At 37.3% G+C, this 20622-nt stretch overlaps 2 protein-coding genes across 3 annotated transcripts in view; both read right to left on the bottom strand.

Moving 5' to 3' along the window:
- The window catches only part of rabgap1l (RAB GTPase activating protein 1-like), a 132210-nt gene that overhangs the window by 63660 nt on the left and 47928 nt on the right, over positions 1-20622 (bottom strand). The gene's annotated exons all lie outside the window — the stretch shown is intronic.
- On the bottom strand, positions 9075-13926 carry gpr52 (G protein-coupled receptor 52). Its single transcript, XM_055217546.2, has one exon. The coding sequence runs from the start codon at positions 11902-11904 to the stop codon at positions 10801-10803; it is 1104 nt and encodes a 367-aa protein (XP_055073521.1). The 5' UTR covers positions 11905-13926; the 3' UTR covers positions 9075-10800.

Below are 20622 nucleotides of genomic sequence, written 5' to 3'. Positions count from 1 at the left end.
CACCTATAGAGCAGTGTTACATAATCTTTGCACATAGTCGTCTGCTGATGTATGGTGTGCAATAAGTAACCCAACAAGGTAAAATCATATGTGCACATACAGCCTTCCACAACAATCAGTCAACCGATGGGATGGGCGGGTAGGAGGTGTTGCACATGGGTACATCATATCTCAGTGCTTTGTGATTAAATTAATCTACTGCATGTCTCGAGAGGGTGGAGCAGAAGATCCATATTCACAGGGTGTAAATGACACTGGGCTCTAGGGAAGGTTGCTTAGGCATCTCGGGCCATGTCGGTTTTACGGCTGGCCACTTGGGGCTCGGCCAAATAAAGTCTGGTGATGTTCCAAGGACCCTGCTGGAGAAGGAAGGGATGTGTCGTGGTATTTCATTTAGAGCAAGATGTCCTAAATCCCTCGGAGATGAATGTGGTTTATCATCCCAGCAGGGATGGCTTCACCCCAGAGCAAAGATTGGGGGAAGCAAGTATGCGAAGATTGCCAGGTTTGGAGCCTGCACACTGGAGATGGTAGGTCTGCATGAGCTGCCAGGTCTGAACAGCTGGGCGCACTCCTGAGGGAGCTTATGTCATCAGGCCAGTGGGTATGAGCTAAATTTATACAACCATATTTATTTGTGTGCTTGTGTGCAGTATATACATTTTGTATATATCTGGGGACACAGATCTTTTCTTTCTAAGCAAAGGAAAGAGTGCCGTCCCGGTCTCCAGAAACGTTTTAGCATGTACTGACGAACAGATGGTGGGAAACCGATGGCTATGAGACCGGTTTAATAGCAAGGAGTGGACAGCTGTCGGTGAATGTTATCGTCAACAGACCTCGGGCCATTCAGCTGGTCATGAGTAGAAGAATACACAGACCCCCACAGCTGTACCGCTGGCCTTATGCTACTGATTTGCATTGTATTGCATAACACATCAAAATGCATTAAGAAGCTTGGTTACAGATGAACAATTTCGCCCAGGTAGGGTTAACCCTGGGGGTGTTTCCTAAAGTAACTAAATCTATCCATCTCTCTCTTTCTCGTAACATATATGGGTGATTCTCGCGAAATTAGACTTATGAGGTGTCATGAAACATTTTGATAAAAAAGTAAGAGTATCAAAATAAAAAGCATACAGTTACAAACATCTCTTCATGTATTATTTTGCACATGATTTCAAATGACATCATACAAACCAATTTTGATGTTTTTTCCACATTTAAGGGGAAAAGTTTCATTACCGCAACGTGTCCATAACTGGATTTGGGTTCTTTGACATGGAAATATTGATAATTAAAAAATCTAAAAAATAAAAAGCTTCAGTGCATGCTATACTAAAACATTTACAGTAAAGAAACGTGGTATTTGGTGATCATTGGTAAATGTAAAGACAATAATAAGGAATATAAATGTGTCCAAGATCAATTTTCTCATCCTCCGCAACAATTTTCAATCATTGTTTAAGCCCACAAGGAACTAACATTTTCAACAAACAAAAAAATAGTTTGAAGAGACATAATTGACTGTGACACTCAAGATGGCTACCAGGTAAGCAGTTCTTATTTTTTCTCTCCAGATAAAAGTTGAAATTTTGTTAAACTTTTTAGTTCTCATTACCGAAACATGCATATATTTAATGTAATATCATGTTTGTGGTAATGATCATTTTTTATAATGATAATCTAAAAAATGTAAATAATTCTATAGAAAATATTTTTTAAATCCTGTAAAAATAATGGTTATAGTAAGTTTAGACCTTAATCTTATATGTGCAAAGCTTCAAAGGCTTTTTTTTAATCTGATGCTGGACACCTTCTAAATCTGGATTTCGTGAGAATCACCCATATACAAAAAATATGAAATGCTAAAATCTTTGGTTGAATTTGGGGAATTTGTGGTCCTAGGCAAGTGAATTAACCTCATATTTGCATACATATCCTGTATACATGTGGGGTAAATTCACTTGTCAGGTAGCACAATGATGGTAATTCATACACTGCCGCTGGTTGGGCTGAAACATGAAAGCTTTGTAGATCTTTCCATTAGGTTATATCACCCTCCGAGTGCATGGTGTATGAGTTTAACATGATTTTAATCTTTCACTTTACACTAGAAGTACCTGTGTGCCACTTAGAAAGCTTGAAAAGATAGGAGACTAATAAACAGCCATTAGCTTGAGAGACAAGGGTGATTATCATCTTGTCTGATGAGGAACCCGCGCGCTGCGTCTTTGATTAGAGAGCGCACCTTGCATCACTCTAAATGGGAAAGCTGCCCCTCCTGATCCGAGTCAGGCAACTCTAAGAGCCTTTTGATAGGGGAGAGCATCTCTTGAAGCTGTGGTGGCACAGATTAATATTAAAAGGAATTCGTAATATGGCATGCAGAGAATTTTCATAAATATTCACAGGCTTGGACGGTAAGCTCCACTTGGTTGTCTATGAATATGGATGAAAGACTGGCAGGGTGAACAAATGTCTTAAAGTATACCAGGCAGAGAAAAGAACCAACATGGATAAAAAAGTTGTTAGAACATACAAAACTACTTATAAGAATGGTTTACTCCCCCCAAAATGAAATTTCTGTTATCTTTAACTTTGTCTTACAGTATGTCTTTTTTAAGTAGGCTACAGTAGAACACAAAAGGTGATATTTATAATATTTTTTAAAATAAAAAATATTGATAGCTGAATAAATGAACTTGTCATTGAAGTATGGTTTGTTAGGATAGGACAATATTTGGCCGAGATACAGCTATTTAAAAATTTGGAAACTGAGGGTGCAAAAAATCTAAATAGAGAGAAAGTCCTTACAACACATATTATTAATGATACATGAGTCTGGACAAAAACTGTTTGGCAAGATGAGAAATTAAAAAATCTTTTTAAAAGACTTGTTTTAAAAGCATGCACCAGGTTTATTTCAATGCATATTGTGTATTTATGTTAATTTTATGCAATAAAAAATTACATTTGCATCATTTTATGAAAGTTAAAACTGAACGGACCTGAAAATGTCAAATGGTGTAAAGGCCAATTGCGCCAAAAAATAAGAAATATTAAATCTTTTATCCACCTTGATGGCATGTAAGCGTAATCATCAAAAAAAGAATATATCATTAAATATCATTTTATTAGTTATTTCTAAATGTAAATTTTAATAAAAAAAAATTTTAATATTTGTCCTGATATATGCTGAAAACAGCTGTTTTCTAAATAACCTTTGACAAATGATGTAAAAATGTATGTAAAAAAAATCATATTACACTAAACTAGATGACATATTTTATTCCACATTTTTATGAATATATTTAATTTTCATAAAAAAAATACTAGTTACACCAATTGACACAGAAGACCGGTTACACCACATTGACATTTTTGCAATTATCCCACAAATATTCTTACAAAATAAAAGAATACAACCAGAAATTTTAGACTTGGTGCTCAAAAAGGAGAATGTATACTCTCTGAAATAAAGGTACAAAAGTTGTCACTGGAACAGTATACCCTTTCAAAAAGGTACACCTTTGTACCCAAAGAGGGCATATTAGTACTTTGAACTGCCAAAATGTACCTTTAAAGGTACATATTTGTACCTAAATGGTACATATTAGGACCTTTTTTAAATGGTACTGCCCCAGTGACAGCCTCGTACCTTTATTTTTGACAGTGTATGCAAGTAATCTGCAAAAATATTTTGAAATTTTAACCCTTTTACATTTAATTATACCATATGGACACAAAATAATTAACGTCACATCATTCACCCACTTGCACTTTTTTTTTTTTTACAAAATTTACAAAATATCTTCATGGAACATGATCTCTACTTAATTTCCTAATGATTTTGGCATAAAAATGTATCATTTGTACCCATACAATGTATTGTTGGCTATTGCTACAAATATATCTGTGCTACTTATGATTGTTTTTCTAGTCCAGGGTCACATGTGTTATAGTTGGGATAAAACAGAGATTGCAATTGTTTGTTTGTTTTATTCGTGAGTTGTCCAAGACATGAAATGGCTTCTGAAATGGCAGGGGGAAAAGGGCGGGACTTGATTTCATCCATCAGGAACTGTTTGATTTGTTAGAAGTTGGGCGTTGCCAACAAAATAGAAGGCGATCATCTGCGTCTATAGCCCCACTCATGCGCCATAAGTTTTGACTGGAAGAGAAATCATTTCAAGGCTAATTTTTTGATTAAAGGATTATTTAATTAAAAATAATCAATAATCATAAAACAATACAATATTCCATAAAAAATAAGATTTGTCAATTTCAATTTTATGGTGACTTTTATACAGTATGTTATGACTACTTTTACAGTGTTTGAACTGCACCTTTTTGGTCACTTATTTAAAGTGACACCATGTAATTTTTCAACCTTCATAATACATTTTCAAGACCCTTGTGATAGTACATCGACTTTAAATAGGTTGAATGACATGTCTACCATAGCCTGACGGGGTCTGTATCACTTTTACTCGTATTTTAAAACTTAGGGTTTGTGGTAGTAACCAGAGCACAAAAAAAACTACAAAATTCGACTGCTTTACGGCATACGTCACTTCCTCCACACAATTTGTTTTTAACGTGAATTTTGCTGGAGGCTACTTAAGGAGTGTAGAGAGCAGTTTCTATTATGTGACTCTGTGGCACAGTCTTTAGTGTCACGGACCTATGACACGGGCGACCCGGGTTCGATTCCCCTTTAAGGCAATTTTTTATATAAACTGTTGATTCATACATAAATGCGATGTTCTTTATAAATTACGGCGATTATATTGCATATAGTTCCCTGTATTCAGATGCTGTGTTCACGTATTTACCTTTCTTTTTACTGTGTCTATGATATTTACATTACAATCCAGGATGCTATAGCACTCAAACTTGCTCACAGTGTAAAACCAAACCCTATTCATTCACCAATCAGATCCGAGCGTTTCTCTCTTCTCTCTTCCTCATTTGCTGCGTTCCGCTGTCACTCGCGTGACGTATTACAAAGCGGCAGACCTAAACGCATCGGTTTACTTGGATTTGGAGCGATTTTCACACAAAAAAGAGGAATAACGAGCGCCATTGCGGAAAATCCTGGTGGCGAGGGAGAGAGAGAGGATGCAACAATATTTGTTTGGAAAAAGGCAAGGAAATACGTCTGGTCGTTTATGAATTGGAAGGCTGCAGCCTCCGGAGGTCAAATATGCAGGCTGCACACGTCATCAAGCCTCGTTTATTAAGGTAAACTGAGCATTACATTCGCAAGTCATAAGCATACTGCAACAATTTACGATTAACTAAGTATAATAGTCAACTTTGTAATTGTTAATATTGTGAAATAAGACAGTCTTGATGACGTATTAGAAATACGACATCCGGAGGCTGCAACCTTCAGATTGAGAAATGGCTTCTGCCACGACGAGTTCCTCATCAGAAAGTTGTAACATGACTGCGTTTCTCTCTGTTGTCTCAAAATGTTGATCGTTTAGCATTTTAAATGTTTAGTTTTTAGTTTAGTTTTAAGGTTGGCCAGTTCTTTTCCTTTGCGACAGTGCTGCGGCGCTTGTGGGCTCTAGGGGCGTTAGAAGTGAAAAATACGTGTCTAGCACCCCCTAGTGGCCAAAAGTTTCATGGTGTCCCTTTAATGAAAAAGAATTTTAATTTCGGGGTGAATTATCTCTTCAACTTAACAAACATGCAGAAATAAAAACTTGAGGCTTATTTGCATATTACATATCTAATGACTTTTATTTTTCTTTTAACACTTAATCCTAATATCTCTGTTAAAAAACGAAGGAAATAAGGTCATACGCACGACAAAGGAATGACCAGTTTGCAGTCTAAAAATACACCAGGAGCATTGAGTTATCCTCCACGCAACCAACACCGGCGTTTTGCTGACACCAGATATTGTATAGCGCTGTTTCCAACAAAAACGTGGGGGCTGCAAGCTTCAACACAAAACAAAAAATCGTCTGCCCCTAGTGCGCTAATTTTTACAACGATTTCAGCTATTTATACAGGTATACTTATATCTACATATAACACATTTCACAATTTTTAATGCATTTCACTTGAACGTTTCCACTTAGTGTAAACTTTGTTGTCTGAAAGAACAAAAACTTTTATTATTTATATTTTAATATATAATTAAAATACAAATTATTAAAAACAATAATTTGCATTCCTACTGTAAATACTTAAAGGTGCCAAAGAATGCATTGAAATAATGTGTCAAATTGTTCTTTGTTATTTACATAGAATGTATGTGGCTTTACTAAGTGCAAAAAGGATCCAGAAACGTTTTTACATGTCCATTTATAACCCTAAGATTTGTCCTTTGAATGAAATGGTCTATTTTTGCCCTATTTGGAAGGGTTATGAATAATAATGTTGAGCTCTGCTCAGATTGCTCTGCTCTGAGGCTCATGCCAGTAGCTCACATTAGTAAACAGACCTTATATGTTTGAGCCTGTATCAGACGAAAATACTGATTTTGAGGAACAACTAATTGTTTGGAGATTGTTAATGGACGATTTCTCAGTGGTAAGTTTGTGTTTTTTTCAGTATGGACCTGCAAAACGTAACTGTAACGTTAATAGCAGAACTTCAGCCTCAATGCTAGCATACAGCATTCATTAGCATGTAGAGCTAACTCAGAAGTCACAACTTTGTTTTGTAGCATTTTAAAACGTTGTAATTATTTTAATGTGTAATTTAATGTTGGGACGTACATCTCGACTGTGACGTTACAGTCGGTGTTGAGATTGGCCTGTTTTCCAGCAGTCTTTTGTGTGAGGTTCACACAAAAATGAGGAAACAAACGCGTTTAAAGTCATTACCAAGTACAGAGCTCTTACTATTCATCTATGCCTAGGTAAACACTGTTTTTTTATACTATGGTACCTTTAAGCCCAGGATACACAGCAGGATATTTGTCATCCAATACCTTATCACACTGTGCAACATGGAGCGTTTAAACTTGGGTGGGAGAAGCATGTAGACTGTACGATGATGACACCTATTGAATCGTATGCTGTGACGGCTGTGACACACGTTAGCGCAATGTCATCAGCATGAGCTACTGGTAAACAAATACTGGTATGCAGGTCGTAGCAGCACACGCTGTGCGTGTGATCATGCTGAATTTCCGACAGTGTCAGAAAAAGCCTTGAAAGAACAGCAGACCCTCTCTCGCTGTATGACATAAGACCACCGAAATCGTGTTTCACGACGGCAATCTTTCGACTGGGACAACCAAAAATCGTGCAATGTATCCTGGGCTTTAGACATCAGTTATTGTGTATAACAAAATTTATTAAAATGTAACTGTATTTAACAAAATATGAATGTTGATGCACTCCTATATTCAATAAGCTAGTTGCTATTAGATTATCAGTGAATAAGAGACAGGGACGGGACTTACAGTAATATACAATATTAATTGACAGTCAATTATAAAACACGTATTAAATGTAATTCCAGCCAACAGCTTAAAAATAAATCAAGTTACCATACAAAATGAAAAATATGCCAGTCTGCCTATTTATGTTAATACCAAGATGTAATTCATCGATATGCTGCTTTGTGTCAGGGGAAAAGTAGAGCTGGGAAACGTCCATAAATAACCCGTACTGGTACGTTTGCCAAATAACAAACCCTCTTTTGTTACCGTCTGTGACAAGGCATGCATTACCTTCAATGTGTGCAAAGGGCAGTGCCCCGAAGCAAAGCATCGGCCAAACATCGTTCCGCATGGCATTAAGATACGCGCGACTCGAATCTTCCAAAGTCACAGTGATATTGCTTTTCAATGACACCTCTATCTAATACTCAAAAATGTAAAACTGTCACTTCATATGACGAAGGTAAAAGTATTCAGAATAAACATACAGTAAAGCAATGTCATACGCTCGGCTCACTCTAAGGTCACGTAAGTGAAATGAGACGTACTGTTACTGACCGCCGAGGGCACTCATGTTTTATTCATACTGGTGCCAAGGTCCAAAGCCTCCCGTGATCATGGAAACATTTGATGTGCTCATTAGATTTCAAAAAGGTCACTTCATTTTCCCTTGCTCTAACTGCACATGTATAATTTCCCTTCTGAGGGGAGCTGTAACCTTTTTAGAGGCAGTCATCGAGTGCCAGCCCTGCTGCGTGTGCAGTCTGGGGCCGAGGGAAAGGCTTGGCTCTGGGATCGGTTTGGTCGGAAACCTGTGCCCATCACCTAACTGGTTGAGGTGTCAGCAGATCAAGATCGGTTTGTTTTAAGAAAAAGTAGGAGCAATTCCCAGCAATCATTAGTGCATGCTGAAACAGCTTCTGTGTACAGTAGGTTACCGTAACTGCTGTGATGTTTGTAACTTCAAGGTTTTGGTAACTAAAATGATCACGCCGCCTGGTTGTTGCATACGGCAACGTGCACAAAATTTGGTACATTTCTAAAATAAATACATGTTTGTACGTGATGGTCAATTTGTTAAAAGTAAATCAAGTACAGCCAAAATATGCAGTCGTTGTAAATGTTCAATGTTCACTTTTATTGTACTGGCAGCGACAGCACACAAAAACAATCAAAATAAAGAGAAAAAGTGCCATAATTTGACGTCATAAGTTCAATTTTTTTCAGAAAAGCAAAATGAACACAGGAAAATACGGTACACTCCTAATTTATCAGTTTTACATCAATTGGACAACAAAAATAACATAAAAAAATAAATAGTTTCTATTTAAGTTCACTAAATATATATATATTTATGCTGGTCATAGATTAATCTAGATTAATCTCATACAAAATAAAATGAATATTTAAACACACACACAGACATATATATACACATTTAAGAAATGTTTTATTTATATATAATTTGTTTTATTTATATATAGAATATATAAAAATATAAATAAATATATACACATGTAAATGTTTCTTAAATACATACATGAATGTGTGTGTATTTATATATACATAATAACACACAGCACAAACTCATATACTATGCAAAACATTACTTTTATTTTGTATGAGATAAATCGCGATCAATCTATGCCCAGCACCAATATATTATATTATATCATTCTACTCAAGTTCACAATTTAATTGAATTAAGCTCACCGTTTTTTTTAAAGGCGAGTGCATTGTAATAAGCTTTATTTTTTGTTTTCTTCATATTTCTAATGCACATTAGCTATTCTAATACTCTGAGCTGACTGTAATTGTATACAGTAAATAGCTGTAACACTTTACAACAAGGTTCTATATGCTAGCATTAGTTAATGCGATAGCTAACATGAAATAACAACAAATATACATTTACAGCATTTTTTAATCATAATGTTGTCCAGGATAGCTAATGCACTAACTAATGTTAAGGAATGAAAGTAACCTTATTGTAAATTGTTACAAATAATGAGCAAACTAAAGTACATGACTAAACCACCAATACTACACTTGAGCAAGATGAGTTTCCATTAATGCTGGCCTAAACAACATCTGATTATTTTCATTCAGTAAGAAGCAGCCATATGTTGGATTTTTTGTATTTTTATATAAATAAAGGCTTTGTGGTCATGTTTTGTAATGTAAAAAGCTCATAGAAGAAAACGTTATTATTTACTAAGATAATATGAGGCTTGAAAAATATTGTCCCTTACATGACTAATGTGGGGTAAATAACCAATATAAATAAACATAATGTGTCATGTATCCATAATGTGCTGTGATTTGGATAAAAATATTTTTAAAATTATTTGTAAAAAAAAATTAATTCACACAAATAAATCCTCCATTCGTGCCTAAAATAAACTTCCAAAAATTCTCTTTAAATCAGTTACTAACTAAAAAAGAATCACATTTAATTTATTATTTTGAGGAATTTAAAGACACAGGAAGAAATAAATCAGTTTGACACAATAGAGTGAAGAGTGTAAAAGCTGATCCAGCAAAAAATAAATACATAATAAATACATTAAAAATTAAACATGCTGTGTTGCATGTTTCTCAAAAGGTGGCTGCGGGCAAATAGGTCTAATTACAAACAGCTAAGGCGTTACACCACTGGGAATCTAAACTACAGTCCACACCTATTGCAGACATAGTCCATGTTGTGCGCATATGAAACTTCAAGATTTCCTACAAAAACATTTGGATCTACAATGATATTTAAAAGATCTGAAAAAATAAATACTTGGCTCAACTGCTTTTGTCCTTTGCTACATCGCATTTGACTTTTTTCATTGGTCCCACATCCAATCGTAATGTTAGTTCTAGCTGCATTTGAACACTAAGGACACGTTGGCTCATCTGAAAAGCCACTTTAGGACAGGGAAGCTCAAGACCTCTGCTGAACGTCAACAAGGTCTTCAAGCTTTTGCACAGCTGCTATTGTTGTACGGTTACACCTGCGACACAAACAAATTCACCAAACATCAAAGCAACCAATCCTGCGACTAAAAATAGCAAGTGTGCCCTAAATTTGGAAAGAGCTTTACCAAGAGGATTGAACCTTACCCCTGGCTTTGCCACAAATTCTCACAAGTTTGTCAAACAGGTTGGACCAATATCCATTATCTTGTATATATATCTAAGTACAAAGTAGATGTTATCTCAGTATTTACAGGGAATGTATGACAAATTTATCATTCTTGTTTTGTCAGTAAAGAGCGTTTTCTTGCTTGGTGTGAATGTTTAAGAATCTATCAAGTTTCAGTTGATTTTGTCGCTTGTTGAAGTCCCTTGCAACAACAATTAGCAGCTTAAGACCGATCCAAGCAATTCTCTACAGAGAATCTTCAAATGGAGCAAGAGTTGGCTCTCTTTCTCGGTTTTGGCTCTCCAAAGTCCTTGTCGTCATGAGCACAGGGGCTGAAGGAGCAGAGCGTCTGCGAGAGTCTACGCATCCCCAACCGGAAAACGCTGTTGGAGAGACTGTAAATTACGCAGTTGCAGAAGCTGTTGCTAATAGCTAACCAGGTGGTCACAAAGGAGAGAGCGGGACTGTTTAACACGTGGAAGCTCTCCAAAATGAAGTAGAAAATGTACGGGAGCCACAGCATGTAGAAGACGCTGGTGATCCGAAAGAGTACCATGGCGTATCTCCGATCTGGCCCGTGACCTGTGGGGTGGCCACCCTCAGCAGTTTCCATCTCCTGGCTTGGGAAGCGCGCCCTTCGTTCGCTGATTTCCCGGTTGTGTTGCTGACAAATGCGAAAGATATGGAAGTAGGTGAAGCAGACCACCAGGGTGGCAGGAGCATACAGCAGGCAGACCACGAAGCCAGTGAAGAGTGCAGATGTGGGCCAAGAGTGAGCGCACCATTCAAAGATGTCCCCGTGGTATCCCGGCTTACCCCAGCCGAAGAAAGAAGGGAGAAACACTGTGCACGAGTAGATCCATATGAGAACGATGCAACAACGTAGGCGGCAAGGAGTTACCAACTGGTTGTAGGATAGGGGCTTGGTAATAGCCAAATAGCGGTCCACGCTAATGCAAGCCAGGCATGCCATTGAAACGCTCTTGAGTACGGAGATAACGTAGCTGAAGACCTGACAGGTAAGCGGCTCTTGGACACCAGCTGGAAAATGAAGCAGCGAAAAGGTGGGAACCAGGCAGCTTAGTCCTACCAACAAATCAGCATAGGCCATAGTCTGGATGAAGTAGCTCGTGGTGTAATGGTGTAGCAATGGTGCACAATGGAACACGAAGATCACAGTCAAATTCCCTGCAATGATAAGCACTGTCAGCAATACGATGACGGCCGTCTCCAAGACGCACGCCTCCAGGACCTTGTTCTGTCCCCAACCCAGGGGGCAGGAATGGTTTAGAGTCACGATGAAATGGCCGCTAAAGCTGCTGTTTGCAGCGGGGACCGGTTCGATCAGCCCTGACCGGTTCATTGTCCCAGACCCTGTCCAACGTTCAGCACTCCCAATCGCAGTGCAGATGTCCCGTAACGCGATCTTGCGGCCGGGTCTTCTCCGTAATCTCTGCCAGCAGAACTCAATCTTCTTTGCCGTTACCTTGGTCTTTCACATGGCTGGATCTCAATAAAATAAGCACTGGCAAAAATCAATACAGCCCGTGAGGACAGAAGAAAAGGCACCCGGCTCTCCTTTGAAATCAGTCATGCTTAGGAGCAGTTCAGTAATTGTCAGGCTGAGATATTTCCTCTGCAATGGCCGATTGTAATCGCAATGTTGTCCACCGATAATAATTTAGTATCTGCAAGTCTAACAAATACTTCAATTGTTTTGTATTAAGAAAATGTGCGCCAGGCATGGCATACCGTACGATTGTGACGTACTGTAAGAAACTGAGGATATTTATTCAAATGAAAATAAATGTACCAAAATAATCTTGCCTAAAAAAATAAAAATAAGTCCCTGGGTCATACCTACTGCTGAATGCAACCAAACCCTAATTTCAGCAGGAATTTTTTCAATTCGTTTAGCTTGTCATCCCACACGCACCAAGCTACTAAATCTAGCATTTATAATAGAGACCAACTGGGTTTTTGTTTTTAAAAATCAAAACACTCTAGACAAACACAGGGTTGCGTATCGAAGCTGCCCGAGCTGGCGATCGTTGCGCAAAGTGCTGTTCATAGCTTGCAGGTGTCGAAGTAAAGTAAAAGCGTAACATCTGGGTGCCACAACAATGGCTTCGCTCCCAATCCATTGACCTTTCACGAACTTTCACCATTCATGTCGTAGTAAAAATCCATTCACATAATGAAGAAATACAGTCTTTAGTGCTTTATATCAGCTTGAATGTCTCTTCAGAGTCGATGAATGAACAGCAAGATCTAGAAATCCCATTTGCATTCCACATCTTTACAGTTTTTCCCAGTTTTCCTTACACAGCCAAAGCTTTGCATATGCAGTCATGATGTCACAGCCAGCCAGTCTCTGCAACTGATACGTCGTACAAGCCAAGCTTTTTTCAAAGTCCGTCTTGCTAACGAAGAGACATCTACCTCAGCAAACTTCCTCGTAAGAAAGCATCTCCGAGACAAAAAGCGAAACTGTGGCGTGAAACACTCGGCGTGCAAAAATGTAAAAAAAAAGTTGAAGATCCACGTACCGCTCTACCCTGTCAGCTTTCTCCGACGATCTGAGAACCAAAACAGGTTGAGGGTGGACTTCGAATTTATAATAATAAATGCAAGTATGTTTGACCAGTAACGAATCAAATCCAAACGAATCTTGGAAATAAAAAGCTTGCGGCAAGTGGAGATGAGGCGAGCGGATGAGAGCAGCTTCTTACACAGCCCGTGTACAGAGCTGCTGTGAGCGGCTCACAGTTCCTCTCCTCCTCACCGCCTCTCTCTCTCTCTCTCTCCACCACTGTGCACACTCACTCCCTCCGTCCTCTCTCCTCCCTCCTCCTTTTGGCAGCACCTGATGTCTTCTTCCTCAACTCCTGGAGCACACTGCTCTCATTCTCGTTTCGGTTTGTTTCCAAGGTTCTCCTTATTTTCTCATTATCCTCCTCTTCCTGTAAACCCTGAAGATGTTTCCCCGTGCAAAAATAATCAAAGATTTTCATCTCATCGTCTCTAGTTGTTTAATTAACTCTTCTCATTTTCCTTATTGCTTCTTGGTCACTTGCACACACACCAATGACCAAGCCTTGCAAAGCCTGCCCCTTGGTTACGGTTGCCAGGCATTTCAGTTAGCCGGGATCCTCCTTCTCATCAGTAGCTGACATGGTGAAAGAAGCAGGAATGAATTAAATGTCTCAAGGAGGGGGCTTTCCTGTGCTCTACTATTTCATTCCCCTGGAAAGATATTATCGCACATGAACAATCGCAAACATAAAAAAGCAGCAGTTTTACTGACAAGTTTTCTAGATATAACTGGATTTGCAGCTCCTTAAGGAAATACCAGCGCTTTAAAGGAAGCAAAAGAATAGTGTTTAGGTTTTAGGAAAGCTTAGGCTTTGGTTCTGCAAACATTTACTTTAATTCGGTGCATTCAGGCTTAACATTTTATCAGGATGTGAATTCCCTGGGAATCAAACTCATTGGCGTTGCTAATGCTGTGCTTTACCAGTTTAGGTGCAGGAAAGGCGTCCATGAAGTGATTAATAATAATAATAATATTGTGATAATAATAGTGATAATCTTGCACTTGAAGGTGACTATTACAGCTTAATAGTGCAAGAAAAGACTTGGGGCCAGATTTACTAACAGGCAAACAATCATTTTGGCTTAAATAATTACTGTCGGGATTTACTAAAGACGTGCAGTGGATCATTAGCGCTGAAAAGTTGTGGTCCAGTTATTTTTGCGGCTGACCTTATTGCATATGCATTTCTAGGAGCAAAATTTAAGGAAGGAGATTAATTAAATGTTACACGCAATGCGATTTACTAATGTTTACGTGTGTGATATTACTGGTATTTGCGCCATTATTTAATGCCGAAAAAATAAATCTATCAATCGAAGTCGATAAGAGATTTGATAACTATAATCTTACATTCTTTTTTTTTAAATCACGCTAATATACACTTGTATCATAAACTACCAAAAACATCCGATTCTAATTTTTATCTCTGTAACAAAATCAGAGATATGGACCAGACAGGGACATTGATTTTTTTTAACGAATTATTAAAGGGACACTCCACTTTAAAATAATAATAATAATAATAATAATACGCTCATTTCCAGCTCCTCTAGAGTTAAACAACTGATTTTTACCATTCAGGTAAACCATTCGATCTCTGGGTTTGGCTTTACCACTTTTAGCGTAGCTTAGCATAATCCATTGATTCTGATTAGACCATTAGCATCGCGCAAAAAAATACCCAGAGTTTTGATATTTTTCCTATTTAAAACCTGACTCTTTGTATCGTTTACTAATACTGAAGAAAAATTAAAAGTTGTGATTTTCTAGGCAGATATGACTAGGAACTATACTCTCATTCTGGCGTAATAAACAAAGACTTTGCTGCCGTAACATGGCTGAAGCAGGCGCAATGATATTATGCAGCGCACGAAAATAGTCCCCATGGTAACTTTAAATAGCAGGGGACTATTTTCAGGGCACTGCGTAATATCATAAATGTGTAATATGAATAAATAGGCTGTTTAAATAATACCATTTATTGAAACGAGTGGACGCTTGGACCCGGAAACAGTACATCGTACATCTTACATCGTGACTTAAAGAAAAACACCAACGTTTTTCAATATTTTACTATTTTACTATGTTCGTACGAGTTTTTACATACCCATCTTTTTTCAATGCGTGCACTTTTAATCTTTGTACAGCGCCTCATGAATGTGTTAGCATTTAACCTAGCCCTATTAATTCCTATGGCTCCAAATAGGGATGAATTTAGAAGCTACCAAACACTTCCATGTTTTCCCTATTTAAAGACTGTTACATGAGTAGTTACACTAGTAAGTATAGTGGCACAAAATAAAACTTTTGTTTGGAGCCATAGGAATGAATGGGGCTAGGCTAAATGCTAACACATTCAAGAAACGCTGAACAAAGATTAAAAAAGTGCACGCATTGAATAAAGATAAGTATGTATTAATTTATCTAAGTTGATGTAAGAACATAGTAAAAAATTGAAAAATTGTGGTGTTTTCCTTTAACAAGCAGAAGGAAAACGCATTGTCTATAAAAACAAGTTTTGATGTCGTCTGTACATTAACAGAAGATCAATTGTTTTGCATACAACAAAAGTGAATGGTGACCTTCAGTGTTCGAAAATGAAAGAGTACAAACTTTAAAACACTTCCATAAACAAAGTATCATATAAGTTTAGAACAACATGATGGTAAATTTTCAATCAAATAACTGATTGATTGTTCATATGACTGTGTGTTAACGTACACATTCACAAATTTCTTTTTAATAAAAAACAGAAATATGATGCGACTAATAGCACCGGTAATTGTAAAGAATGCTGATCAGAATTCAAACAGAATTGAACACACAGAGCCAAATGAATTTGGTACAAGATGATACTGAACAACAATGGCAGCTAGAGGTCTGCATAAATGATTCATCACAAAGAAAGGGAAAGAATGGAGAAAACAATGAGCATAAACCGCTTTATCTGTCACTGCGTGAGCTTTTCATCCAAGTGACTGACTGTACAGGAACAGTACTCTCACATGCACAATAGAAGTCAGAGTACAGGTCAATGTGAAAGCCTTCCCCTTTGCCCGCTGGTCTCCTTTCACATTATATTTCCAGTATGAATCAAAAGGTGTCAAAATGGAGAAATGGAGTTATTTGTATCATCGTTCTTTATAGTTCATCAATCCCACGTCATCAATAGGTGGGTTCGACTTCGTGCGCCAGGCGGATGACACATTACCGCGAGGGCAATTGAAGAAATCATACAAAGGAATCGGTTTCTCGCGATATATACGTAAATACACTCAAACATCCCGGTGCACGTCATTAATAGCATTTTACTTCGCATTAGTACAATTGCGTTATCGGTGGACTGGGGTGCGGGTCGCGAGTGCGCACCTACGTTCGGAAAACAGCGTTCACATCATCCAAACAAACCAAACTCTGACAGCAATCGGACTCGGGTGCGCACCAAAAGTGCTGGTGTGAAACCACTCTTACAGCGACAATCTTTTGTGTCTAGAAGAGGCCTACGGGTAATGTACTGTTTTTAAAGACAACATATAATTAAATTAAATAAAAAAAGCATCAAGATTATAGTAAATGTTGGTCTTATTGTGCATGTTTAATAAGTGTGTGTTATTTTATGAAATTTTATTAGAATTTTTCAAAAGAAATCTTTTCTGACAAAGATCTATTCATAAGAAAAAGTAATATAAAACAACAATATTACATACAATCATACAAATGAAAGGACTTCTTATTGACAACAACAGTATGCAAGGATCTATGCAATAGTAATACGCCTTATGCTACCGTACACACCAAACGCGGGGCTAGGGATGGGACGATTACCAGTTTCACGATTAACCACAATAAAATGTCCTGATGATTAGTATTAACGTAAAAAATGTAATTATCATTACAACCGTGTTTGATTACCGTGATTTTGAAAACTTGCGGTAAATCCTGTCCAGGTAGAATCAACTTGCAACATAGTTTTTTTGCACAAGGCATTTAAGGGATAATGTATTTTATTAATTTGCGGTTAAATTATAGAGTGCCGAAGCCATGACGTCACTTTGTAGGCCAACCCGGAAGTTAGCGGCGCATGGGTTCCCTCGATCGAAAAGCCATTCATTTTTCCCATAGACTTTTGGAAAATCGCAAAAAATAAGATCTGTGTTCAACAAAGAGTTATGAACCTTACACGTTTTGTCTATCAAGATAATCTTTATAAGTTAATCGAAAATGTATACATTTTGAAGCCTAAATAAAGCCATCAGATATAAAATGCTAACGGTATGCTATAAACGGACTACAGCGCACCGGTCGCGGATCAACGTCATCATCAAGCTTCCTCAAACTTTATTTAAAAAACACGCTCGCTCATTATGATCTGCGCTGTTTATGGACACTTATCCACTTTTTCATGAGAAATATTGCCCATTCGTTATTTCCAGAAATGTTAGAAATTTTGTTTACCCGTGCCTCTTTGAGATTTTTTGTTAATGTTTTATTTATTTATTAGTTTATTATTTCGTTAGTTTATATAAACCTTAATATTATTTTCTTTATGATTAAGGTTATTATGCATGATCATTGTGCCCCAAATAAACTTTAAAGATTATCTTTCACTGTATTATGTTTGATTGTATGTTTGCATGCCATTTGCTAATTCGCCAGAAAAAAAAACATCTCAGAAGCCCTAGCTATTGCCGTATCAATTTCCAATCTTATGTACTTTTTCTTACTTAGACGATAGAAAACCATAGATCGAGGAGAGAGAACCACTATAAATCTGGACATAACAGTGCAGCTTAGATGCTGGTTTACTTACCGGTATTGTAAGGGCCAGCATGAGGGACAAGGTTTATCAAGTCTCATTAAGTAAAACTATGGAGAGATAGAGGAGTTAAATAAAGTGTTCTATGTATTTATAAGATAACTATACAATCTCTGAACAAACAGAACACAGTTAAATTCCAAACATTTAATATCTTTCTTTCTTTCTTTCTTTTTTAACGCCATACCAGCTTCAAAGGCTATATTCAAACATTTAATATAATAGTTATATATAATTATATATGTTGAATTTAAAGAGAATTGTCCAATAGCATCAATGCTTAAATACAATATATTATAATTAAACCATACATGTTCCCTAAATAAACCATATATACTAATTTTGTTAACATTTTCTATATATTTTTACCTGGTAATCCACAAGCCCCAATGTGAGAGCCTGTGTAGTAAATTTTATCTCACATTACTGTGAGCTGACTGGTGTATAGTTACAACAGTATACAATAGTTTAACATTTAATTTTTGGTATTTGTTAGACAAGTGACTTACAGTGCATTCAAGCTATAGATATCAGCGCGTTCTCTGGGAATTAAACAAAAGTTAACAAAATGCTCCAATCACTGATCCACAGAAACATTGCAGCAAGTTTTGTAGTAAACATCTTTATTTTCATAAAATAAGTAAACTGAAAACAAACTATATACTATATAATTCACATGACAAGCATCTTTCATCGACGACTTGTGGTTGCATCTCCGGACAAAACAAAACATGTCTAACTACAGTCTCTCCACAGTACAACAATATTTGGAAAAACTACAATTTGAAAAGACTAAATATATAACGTTATGTATATTAACTGAAAGGTAAACTTCTGAGAACCTGAGGCTGAAAGGCTAGTGACAGATTTGTCACGATGACGTCTAAACTCCCCGCCAAGGATGTCGTCCCTATTAGCAACTTGTTAGCAACCACCGTTTTTAAGGCACAATAAAGTTTTAAAAAATCACAAGCAGATTTTAACTGGTGTATTTTATGTCATAGAACAAAACGTGAAAATATTTAGAGATTTTGTTAACCACAGACCTTATTTCAGGCGATTTAGCAAAAACCCATTCAAAAAACCCATAGACTTCAGGGCGAGGGAACCCGTAGTGCTAAAATGCTAACTCACTTCCGCGTTTTAGCCTACAAAGTGACGCCATTACTTCGGCACTCTATAAGCCAGAGTTATTTATTTGTTTTTACCACAGAAATAATTTCAGGGACATGAAATATTAAATTGTGATTTTCAAAAATAAAACTTTTTTAAATGTTTTCAGTGCATGTATCAATTCGTTTTGAATATTTCCATCTCATTTTAACAGAACCATGATAATATTGATAACCCTGATAACTTTGGTCACTATAATCATGATATGAAAATTTAATACGGTCCCATCCCTACGCGGGGCATCGCGTTACTCGCTCTAGATTATTCGCGGGATTTAACTTCGTGTCATGCGAATTTGAACTCGAGTTGAATATTTTCAACTTGGGCGAAGACGCGTTTGAGGCGAATAGCGCGTGTTTTCGTGGCAAACGTGCGCGCCCATATCGCGTCATTCGCCTGATCGCGTCTTTGCATTTACTTTGTATGTAATCATCTCGTGCAAATCGTTGAACTCGCGTTTGGTGTGAACCAACAGTTACACCCTGCATTCTTTCCTACTGAATATTAAGTTTCTTTTTTAAATAAACAAACATTACAGAAATTAATTGAATCGTGAATTCTGTTTCATGGTGTCTACAGTGGTCCAATTTAAAAATATTTTTGATAAAGATATGAAGAGTTTCGTTGCAAAACGAGATAAATCCATTTTTTAACATTTTTGTCAAAACATGTTTAATATTATGTTATCATGTTATTATTTTGTTTTATGGTGCTACTTAGCTGTATTTTTTAAGTTATGAAGGTTTAAATCAAAACAAACCAACTGCAGTTGAATTGAAATTAATTGGAATGCACAACCAAAAAACGAGATTTCTGAACAATTAAAAAAACGGTGGTTATCTCGTTTTGCAACGAAACTCTTCATATACAAATAGTACCGTAAAGCATCATTTCATAAAAAAGACTCCACACGAGGGAATGCCATAACATTTAAAATTGCAGTAGCAATTTTTTTAAACACTGCCTGGGGTTTTGCACATAAAAAGCTTGTATTTTGTCCTGGGGCATGTGTGTAACTGTAATCCAAACCTCCACACGCATAACCAGAGGAGTCGACTGTATGCAATGTGTTTCGGGGTAATCTAAACAGTCACTTCTGTGTCAGCAGCGAGTCGACCCAGGCTACGGAGTCTGATAGCACACGCTATCCTGAGGTCGACCCCATCTGCCGATGTGCAGATGGGAGCCAAAATCTATTCCCCACCGACCGTACCATTAGAGAGCCATAAAGCGAGGTGTGTGTAAAAGCACATTTTCGTTCAATGGTTGAATGACATGTCGTTTCAGGAACTAAATGCTGTTGTTTGCGGGTTGCTGGTCCTCGGGGAGGCAGAACGGGCTTCGTGATGAGGAAGCTAATAGGACTGGTACAGTTATAGTAAATGGCAGCACAGTCACTAGATGTTGACCGCATTAAAAAGGGGTGTTTGCTGTGAGGGAGGGGCGACGACGACCCCGTCCGTGCAGCTGGCCGGAGACACTGGAGAGGCATTATG

The sequence above is a fragment of the Misgurnus anguillicaudatus genome, chromosome 23 (genome assembly GCF_027580225.2).
Source record: "Misgurnus anguillicaudatus chromosome 23, ASM2758022v2, whole genome shotgun sequence".
In the NCBI taxonomy this organism is placed as follows: Eukaryota; Metazoa; Chordata; class Actinopteri; order Cypriniformes; family Cobitidae; genus Misgurnus; species Misgurnus anguillicaudatus.
The sequence above is the reverse complement of the archived record's forward strand: the minus strand, read 5'-3'. Positions and strand labels throughout refer to the sequence as shown.

What these genes read in the sequence shown, in the direction of transcription:
- gpr52 (XM_055217546.2), bottom strand. Translation starts at nt 11,904, where the DNA reads ATGAACCGGTCAGGGCTGATCGAACCGGTCCCCGCTGCAAACAGCAGC.